The sequence below is a fragment of the Poeciliopsis prolifica genome, unplaced genomic scaffold, assembly GCF_027474105.1.
Source record: "Poeciliopsis prolifica strain line A6 unplaced genomic scaffold, Auburn_PproV2 SCAFFOLD016, whole genome shotgun sequence".
In the NCBI taxonomy this organism is placed as follows: domain Eukaryota; kingdom Metazoa; phylum Chordata; class Actinopteri; order Cyprinodontiformes; family Poeciliidae; genus Poeciliopsis; species Poeciliopsis prolifica.
In genome coordinates, this window is record NW_026562391.1 from 3,832,227 (window position 1) to 3,842,331 (window position 10,105).

The following is a 10,105-nucleotide window of genomic DNA, read 5'->3' on the forward strand; positions in this document are numbered from 1 at the left end:
AAGCCACGGCAGTGACTTCCCAGGGACACGGCCCGGCGCGTCACGCTGCTGTTTTTGTTTTGATTGAAAAGTGTCGGGCCTGACCGCAGAAAATCCAAAACAAGATCCGTCTGTCCAGATTTATGACGCTCCTGTTGCGGCAAGTCGCTCCTCTGCCTTGGCTGAGGGAAATGACGTCCACCCACTTCTGGTATTTCAAGGCTTACAGTAAAAAATATTTCATGTCTGAACGGTGAAAGGTATGATTCTTTACGCCTCACCGTCAGCACTTCATTATTCGCGGCTGATGACGTAAGACACGATGACAGATGTGTGGAAATTTGCAATCTATAAAATGTAATAACAACCTTGGAGGTTTTACCTTTTCTTTAAAAAAATAAAAATAAAAAATTATAAATTAATTGCGATCAACATGTTTGTTCAAAAATATTATTTGAGAAAAATTTCCACAAAACAGTGACATTTAAAGAACAATTAAAGAACATGAGATAACAGACTACATCAATATTCACGCCCTTCTAGTCTCCATCAGGCTGCACATCTGGATGGCAGAGTTTCACTCCGTTCTTGCAAAGCTGTTCAAACTCTGGCAGAGACTTTGACTGGGCCATCCCTGAACGTTCACTTTGATTGTCTTTCAGGGCACGTCTGTGAGTCTTCGGTGGAAACCAGTTACTCCTCCTGGATTGCTTTCTGTTGTCTTACTGGCAGCCAGGAACACTGGTGAACCGGTGAACCAGTGAACGGACCCTCCAGGCACAGCAGGGGTCCTCATGCTGCGACTCACCGCGCTCAGCTCGTCTCCATCCCACTCAGACCACATCCTCCAGTTTGGACCTCTGCTGAATTCAGTCTGTCACTTTAATGAAGAGAAATATTCATCCAATGGTTTTTTTTATTTTTTTTTTTTTTTTGTCTGTGATTGATTTGTAAATTCAATGACATCATCCAAAGGAGTGAATACTTGTTTAGGCAATTCATGTCAGTCGAGTTTCAACCCATTCCCACCCCTGCACTGAAAGAGGCGGGCATTTGGGCATTTTTAGTAAAACTGAAAGTGATCCTCACTCGGCTGGGTTTCGTCCCAAGTTTTAAAAAATAAATATGAACATTTGAAGATCTCTCTGCGTTCTTTAAGGAACAGAGTTATGTGGGGAGTTTTTTTTTTCTTTGCCCCCACAAATGCTTATATGACATTTAACAAGAGTTCATCCTGCGTGGAATGTAAATTTTCTCATTTTCTCTGCTACTTCCTCATCTGTCACTCCTACGCAGAAAGAGTCCCTTCATCTTTTCCCATCATGCTGCTGCACTTCTCAATTTTCATTTCTTGTGATAGTTTTTTTTTCACTACTTAAGCACTTTTTCCCTCCCGCCCCCCAGTTTGTTTAGAAAGTATCCTCTCTCTTCATGTGATGTGTGGACTTTTGCGGAGCTGCAACAGTGAAAGTTGCTGAACCAATCTGAAACTTGGAAAATAAATGAAAAACAAAAATTCCCAAGAAACCTCAGGGAATAGAAATAGAATATAAAGACACATTCTCTCAAAAGTAAAAGTCTAGTAAGAAACTTATTGTGAAATGAAAGCTTTGGAGTTTATGTGGACTTTTTTAGCCCGGGAACAACTTGAATAAGATCAATAATCTATGTAAAGCACTAAAGATCAGTGTGGTGGCAAGAAAGCCTTCTAAACTCAAAGACCAATAACTGCAGATTTCATATATCTATCTAAATTGGTCCTAATCACTTTACAGTGAGATGACATTCTGTTTATTTACCGCCAGTTTACAATCCATGTCTCCTGCAGGCACTTTATAATTGTAAACTATATAAATAAATTCAACTGAATTAGTTTCCAATTTGATCCAAGATGTCAAAACAAAAAATGTTCCGTTCATTGTCCAAAGTGGTTAAAAAAAAATCTATTAAATGAGCCCGACATCTACAAGTGTTTTTGACGCCCCCCGAAAACACGACGCCCTGGGTGGTGAACCCGCTCACATGGATCAACATCAATTACTTTTGGTATTCATTTGAAATACCGAGAAAATTACTTCTGGAGAAGTTTCTGATTGTCTGTGAGTTACAGTCAGAACCGAGGCTCGAGCCCAAGATGTTCTCAAGAAAACTAGGAAATAACTTATTAAATCAATAAATACATTCTATAATTTTTACAATTCCAATATCAATATGCAACAATATTATATAGTGGTAATCAGAATCGGCTTTATTTGGCAAGGGTTTTAATGTTCATTTTCAACCACAAAACAGCTGTAATACTAATAGCTACAACATGTGTGACATGTTGAATTGTTAGATAAGCATATTTTTATAAATTAGAATAAAAAAATGCGTCTGGAAAATTCCTTCATTTGTGAACTGGTCCAGAAAGACGTCAGTAACTGCAGTCGCTCCGACAGACTCCAGGCTCACAGAACCTCTGGGAGAAATTATTAACAGACTGTGCAGCTTTGCCAACTCAGACAAATATGAGACGCCTCCCGGAGGCCAGGAAGCGAGTGATGAAGGTAGCTTTCATGAAGCACTCTGATGTATTTCTACTTAAAATCTGCAGCCTCAGTGGTACTGGTAATCTGCAAACTTTCAAAAGAAACAAACAAAAAACATAAGAAATCAGAAGAGAGATGTGACGCCATCAGAAGCGCAGCATTTGTCAGATTGCTGAAATTCACATCAGAGTGACTCACGAAAGTCAACCCTCACTCCTGACTCTTGTTTGTCTTCCTGCAAGAGTTCAGTTCCCGTTTCTGCGGCTGCCACAAACATTCCTGTAACGGCAACACGCTGCAACATCAGCGGATTAAAAATAGAGTCTGAAGATGATTACCATAAATGCCTCGAGCTAATTTACCGTGAGAAGCCCTCGCCATGTGCAACATCAACTGTGAGAGGTGTGTGACTTGCCTTACAGTAATGAAGCCAAAGTCCTGATGGGAATCCAACAGGTCAAATCGGTTCAGCCGCAATGCAATTAATGACAACTGGAAATGACTGTAGAAAGTGTTTATTTGTTTCATAAGCTCAATGCACCTACTTTCATCCAATTGGATCGAATCACAAAATCTCATTCTGACCCAGAAAATGTACTGAGAAAAAGCATGTGATGAGACGCAGGCTCCGTTGGAGCCTCAACGTTTTACAGGGCCGCATTTAGAAGAGTAAGGGCCACCGGGTTAGAGCCGGTCATGGTGCCACTTCCTTGGGGGGAGGAAGGTGTTTCACTCATGCAAATTAATCAATATGTCGGCCTTTACATCAGCAGTTGGTTTGAAATGTCCTGTGTGACCGGCTAACTGATTCTTTTAGTTTTTTGTAGACGCTAGCCGCAAAAAGGCTGCTGGGAGCCTTTTTGCGGTGGAAGCATATTTCAGATTAATTATTTTTGCTCTTCTGCACTGGAGCCAGAATGTGCAGAGGCACAAACCGGTGCAGCTCTCATTAGGAAACATTCTGATGTGAAATTCCCTCCTCCGTTTCATTTAAATATAAATCTGAAACAGAACCAGCTCCAGCGCTAGCACCTTCACCTAGAGAAGGTTTGTGAGATGCAGTGTGACATTCTCTCGCCACAAACCCAGACCTATATACATATTTTTTTGTCCGTGTGTGTGTGTGTGTGTTTTAAGAGCCCTTCTTCTCAGAGGGCAGGTGTGCCTGCTTTCACTCATGTGCGGTCTGTCTGTGTGTTTTTTTTTCTTCCTGCATCAACTCATCTCACCAGACTTTTTCTTAACCAGAACCTCAGAACAAAAATGTTTTCCATGATGCAGCTGCAGCGCCTGACCAATAAAACATAAAGAAGACTTGAACTCTCGAAGTTTCGACCTGCCCTGTTCTGCACGAGAAACGCAGCAAACTTTAACACAAGCCGATGTTTGAACCTTTCTTCCCCACAGACGACACGTAAAGAGCTTTTTTTTTTTCTTGCAGCTTGCAGACGCCCTGTTCTGTTTAATGCAAACAAAATAACAGTGACATAAACATGTTATCCTTTTTCACCTTTCGCACCAGTTTTCTTCACCACAAACCTCACTGTGTTTTACTGGAAATATTCCCTGACAGACCAGCACAAAGCACAGCAAAGCTGTGAAACTGAAGGAAAATCTGACGTGATTTTCAGATCCTTTGCAAACCTGAAGCGTGCTACATCCACTTGCATTTTCAGCTCCTTTCACTTTGACTCCGGTAAATACATCCCAGTGCAACCAGCTGCCCTGAGAAGTTGCCTCAACAGCAGAGAGAGTCCACTGATCTCAGTATAATCCAAGCGATGAACAAGCAGTGTGTGGGATGGGCACGGCTGGCTAAACAGTTAGCTGCGCCAACCCTGAACCCACTAATCACAAACATTCACAAATGTTAAAACCCTGTGCAGACATGGTGCTTTAGGGAAAGCTCGGGCTAAATGTTGATGCCATCCTGGTCAATCCTAAACACACAACCAGAGCTACAGTCAAAGGAAATCCATGTTCAAGAATGGCCCAGTCACAGTTTAGACCTAAATTTAATTGAAAATAGAATAGAACTGAGAATCAATGTGAGCTTGATGTGTTTTTGCAACAAAAAAAACAACAAAAAAAAAACTTCTCTTCTGATGCACAAAAGTGACATATGGAGACATCTAAGTCCCCAAACACCGACAGCTGCAATTTGATGTTTTCTAGAAAGTATTGATTCAACATTAATGCATGACACACACACACACAAGATTTGTAAAACACAAACACGAAACTCTTCACCGGCTTCACATTTGTGGTCTCCCATCACATGATCCCCAAAAACACTCCAGGAAGTTTTGCAGCCGTTGAGCAGCAAGACGCGGAAAGCTGATGCCGTGCGTTGTCTTTTGCAACGCACCGTAGAGTCCAAACTTCTGTCGACACAGCAGACTTTCCCTCTGGCGTAACCCGAGAAACTCATCTTAGGACATTTTTTGGTCACACGTTCTCAGGTTTGTTTTGTTTAGGTCGAAATGGATTCCTGTACCCCGTCGATCAGCGGCCACTTCTCGCTCGGCTGAGCAGCCTGGCAAACCGCTTCTGAACGCCAGAGAAGAGTCTGATTTGGAAACGACACACAGCTGAACACCAAAGTCGGCTTTTAAATCTGGTCCTTTGAGTTTTGGCTGTTTGATGAAACATTACCATTTGAAATGTGATTTTTTTTTTAAATTTATGTATTTTTTAATATTTTTGACTTGTAGTGAAAACATCAGTTTGGTTGTTAACGTGAAAACTCACAAATGGAAACATGAAAGAAATAAGTTTTTTAAAAATTATTATTATTATTTCCTAATGAAGTTGTTAAAGTTTAGAGGAACTTTAAACTGACGCAACCAGCTCATAAAATGCCTTTTGGAAGAAAAATGTCAACAATGTGCAGTGAGCTATGACCACTGCATGCGGCTGATGTCAGCCTCGCGGCATAATGTGCAGAAGCGGAACCAGAACGATGTTCCCCTGAATATGTTTATTATACAGCAGCAGGCAAAAGATGAAAAGGCTTCAAATAAATTTATCTTCCCCGTGAGTGACGTAATCCCAGGAAAATTTGCTAAATCAAATGAGAAATTGAAGAGTATGACTCAAAAGAGTTGGTATCTGGTGATAAGACACGATTGTTTTCACCGTTATTACAAACCCTTCAACGTAAATATATTTTCATATTGCATCGTTTATTGGAACAAGTAGATTTCCTCTGAACTTTCCGTTTAATCAACCAATTTATGTTTAAAAACAAAACTCTCCCAAAGGTTTGGAGACAAAGGGTGGAGTCTTGAGCTCACCCTGCGTCCCCCGATAGAAAAGGCCTTTTCTGCCCTACCGTCACAAATGTAAACGTCTCAAATTCATTTTTGCTCAGAAGAGGCCAAGATTTAGCTTTTCAGCGTGCGTCTGACGCAAAGCAGAGCGCGTCACCGAAAGCTCTCCGTGTTCATGCTGACGCAAGGCAGAAGACCTGTGACGCTGCGGGTCTGTTTTCTTGCAGCAGGTGAAAGGAAGCTGAACTCTTTCTGAGAACGGAGGATGTGCAACGACTTGCATGGCAACTGGTCCAATAAAACCAAACGGGTCAGATCAACGCGAAATCGTCCCCCTAGTTGATCTGGATTGCATGGCGTTTCATTATTATTATATTTGGAAAAATCCTTCTCCCTGCCTTGGAGTTTCATCCAGCTCGTCATTCCATCTGATAACCAACCTGCACAGCGAGTTCAAACCCATCACTTTATCTCTTCTGCTGATGGATAGATGTCTGCCCTCTTTGTCCCACGCATTACCTAAGCGTAAAGTCTTGGAATAAAAAGAGAGAGAGAAAAATCCCACTCTTTCTCATCATGTCTAATATCCACCCACGCGCACGCCGCGCTTCCCATTAATAGAAAATTCCTTGAAGCGTCTCTCTGTGGTGTTGGGGCCCCCTGTAGAGTAGAGAGGACCCCCTCCATTTATTTATTTTATTTTTATTTTATTTTTTTCTTGACTGTATAGGAATGTAGCCTGGTAATAAATACATAATAATGATGATGATGACAATAAAACACCCTGGGGTGATGCTTTTCCTATCTTTTCCTTTCGGTTTCCACGACACGCGCTCTCCTCTCTGAGTCGCACTTGCGCAACAGAGAGGAGAGCCGCGGAAAGTCGAGTTTTCGCACCTCCAGTGAGAGAAAGAGCCGCTGAGAAAGCAGGGAGGGCAGACAGTTAGCGCGCATGTGTGTGTGTGTGTGTGTGTGTGTGTGTGTGTGTGTGTGTGTGTGTGTGTGTGTGTGTGTGTGTGTGTGTGTGTGTGTGTGTGTGTGTGCGTGCGTGCGAGTGTGGAGGCGGGGAGGGAAACCCATGACTTCCGTATTTTTTTTCCTCTGTCTGAAAGCGTGCTCTGGAAAGGGCCCTATAAATGACCCTGTCATGGAGCTCAGAGCGCCACACTGAACCAGACAGCAGCGCTGAGCTGAGCTGAGACACAGAGCGGACTAAAACTCCCAGGAAGGCGACTGACCCATCAGCCGGAGGACTGTCTTTGACTTCCTTTTTACTTATCCCGATCCATAACTTGCATTTGGCACCTTGGAGCGTTTCGCGCCGCAACACAACCTCGCCGGGAAACAGACGGGACCGATGGAGCAGAGCGGCAGCCAAGCGGACGCGGAGTCTCTCCAGAAAAGCGTCGGGCGGCGCCGGAGCCTCGTGGATTTCCTCCTCGGCATGTCCGTGGTGATTCTGTTCGTGGCGGTGACGGCTCTGGCCGTGGGCGGGATGCTGGTGGTGAAGGAGCTGCGCTCCGAGCTGCGTGACCCCGCGCCTGGAAGCGCCCGCCTGGTGGACAGCGGGTCCACCTCTCCTTCTGCGTACAAGGTAGGCCGCGTTTCGGTTCGACCCTGGAACGACTCGGTTTGTGCTTCCATCGTCTCTGATTGTTTTCTGACTCGTGTCCTTTTCTATGTTTTTTTCATTTCTCAACAGGTGCACAATTTTGCTTACTTGAAAGCCACGGAAAGTGAGTATTTACTTTTATTTGCTCTAATTTCTACAAAGCTGTTGCTTTTATTTTTTGAATGAACTCGTCCAAAATTAACTCAACAAAGCAGCAATAACTACTTCAAGTCTTAATTCACTGTGTTAAAGCGCCACAGCCCAATGAAATAAATAAATAGTATGGTGGAGTGAGTGCAAAATATGATATAAAATAATGATAGATTTTACATAGAAACAATACAATTCTTTCTATGTAAGGGTCAAAAGCACTGCATCTGAATAAATAAATGTACATGAAACTGAGATGAATTCCTTAAAAAATAGAAAATTACGTCAATATGTCAGTTTGTTAATTGCAAAATATTATAATGTTCGTCATGCAATGAAATTAGATTGAAATTCAGATTTTTGGGGGGTAAATATGGAGCACGAAGTGGGACAATAATGATAAATGAAGAGGTTTATTCGTCTAAATACTCATTTTCAGTGCGTTCAGTTTGTGTAGGCAGGATGGTCGGTCTGCACTGCTGTGCAAATCAGCCAATCAGAGGTGCTGCAGCACATTAAGAATAAAATGTTTGTGCATAATTTCAGCATGAACTGAATGAAAAGGAAATTTGTTAAATGATTCTCACTCTGACTTTATTGTATTGACTCGTTTTACTACCAGATTTTAAAAAAAAAAAACAACCAAAAACATTTGTTTAATGTATTGATTACACCTGTTTTTTTTTAATTGTTGATGTTATATGCTCTTGCATACAGAAAAATGCATTTTATAAATATATTTTGGGACTTTTGGCCCTCAGTCCCCTTTTCCCCTCTCATTTTTAAAGCATGGACCTCTAAAGGGTGTTTTTCTTCTGCATCTAAAATGTAAAAAATTGTAGGTTGATATGCACTTGCCAACCCTACATCTTCTAACCCTCCATGTGTTCGTCTTCTCTCAGGTAAATTGGACAACACTACCATGTCTTGGGGCGTTGTCGATTCCGTTGAAGGGAAGTCGGTTGGGAGCAACTTCGAGTACGACCCATTGAAGCGATCTTTGACGCCATCGAAGAGGGGGGTCTACTTCATGTACATCCAGGTCACTGTCAACTGCACACACAAATGCCACGCGGGCGTCCTCAAGCTGGAGGTGGGCAACAAGCTGACCTGCCACGTGGAGCTCACAGACGACGTGGAGAAATTGCCCGTGAGCAAAAAGTGCTGGACGGTGACCGAGCTGAAGAACGAAGACCTGATCGCTCAGATGACTGTACCGAAGAATGTACCTCACAACTGGATTTTGGACACAGAGACATCGGGCCTCGGGCTGTTTCTCGTAGAGTGACGATGCGTGGAAGACAACGGGACCCTGACCCTGTGGGGGGGTCGTGACACAAACACCAGCGAGTTCTTTGTCTAAGCTCAGGAAGGTGGAAACGTGCCGGTACCGGTACCGGTACCACTCAAGAGTTGAGTGGGACCAAAAAGTCTCTGCAAGGACTGAAGTCTCAGGAGAAACATCACTCACCTGTCCCCGAAAAAAAAAAACAACTCAGTTTTCTGCATCGTCTTGCAGTTTATTTATTTTAAGTTTTATTTATGTATCTATATTTATAACGTTATGGGAATGTATTTCTGCTGTAGATGCCACTACATTTATGTTGACGTGCAATGCATTGTTACCGCACTGACTTGGTTCAGTCTTGAACTCGGGGAGCTGGATGTTGCTTCACAGAAGAAGAAAAAAAGCAAAAACGGCAACACATCGCCAAGAAGACAAAGTTCTGCAATCGCGACCGGCGGTCGCGGACGAGACGCTTTCCATGTGGAAACTCACGAGCCGGGAAAACGTTCCGCTTGTGAGACACAATGTAAGTCCTATGGACGAAACTATTCAAACGTGAATGTATTTGGTTGAAATCCATGTCAAACATGGATATAATGTTGTTAACTTTATTGCAAACATGAATGAATAAATAAAAATCCAAACTCAAAGTCATGTCTGCAGCGTTTCGAGTGGATTTGATGAAGCTTTATTTAGGTGAGGGAAAGTTCCCCGGTGTCACGGAGGCTGTAGCGGGAACTGGACGCACACATCACATCCTGTTTGTTGATTGCAGCGAGCGGTTTTGAAAAAAAAAAGAAGAAGAAGAAAACCTGTGGGCCAGCAAGCGTACACACTTTTTTTTTTTTTCTACACCTCCTGTGTTGTCGATGTCAAGCTAAAAATTTCCGGCCACAAGATATGAGAAATTCGCTCTTAATTTAGCCGGCGCAGGCAAAAACAAAAATAATTGCTGTGTTGCTTCCTATGAGGAGGCAAAAAATGCCTCTTGAAGGATTTGAAACGTCTGATGGATTTATTGCATTTAAAGGGAGCTGACTGCAGTGCTTCAGTTTTGCCATGAATTCGCTTTATGGCCCCAATTCATCATCAATACCAAAACTCTGATTGGCTTATTGAGTAACTTGGTTTAATCTGAAGCACAAATAGCTTCACTTTCCACAGAGTTTTTCGAGAATGGCATTCCTTAAAATATTTAATTTGAAATTTTGTGTCTTCATAAACTCATTTTAAAAAGTTCAGTTTAGGAATCCCTGTTGAAGAATAAAACTAA

At 42.5% G+C, this 10,105-nt stretch overlaps 1 protein-coding gene across 1 annotated transcript; it reads left to right on the forward strand.

Annotated features, from left to right (window-relative positions):
* Positions 1-6,961: 6,961 nt before the first annotated feature.
* On the forward strand, positions 6,962-9,476 carry LOC129367316 (uncharacterized). Its single transcript, XM_055041669.1, has 3 exons — positions 6,962-7,376; positions 7,485-7,518; positions 8,447-9,476. The coding sequence occupies exons 1-3, from the start codon at positions 7,140-7,142 to the stop codon at positions 8,830-8,832; spliced, it is 657 nt and encodes a 218-aa protein (XP_054897644.1). The 5' UTR covers positions 6,962-7,139; the 3' UTR covers positions 8,833-9,476.
* Positions 9,477-10,105: the final 629 nt, after the last annotated feature.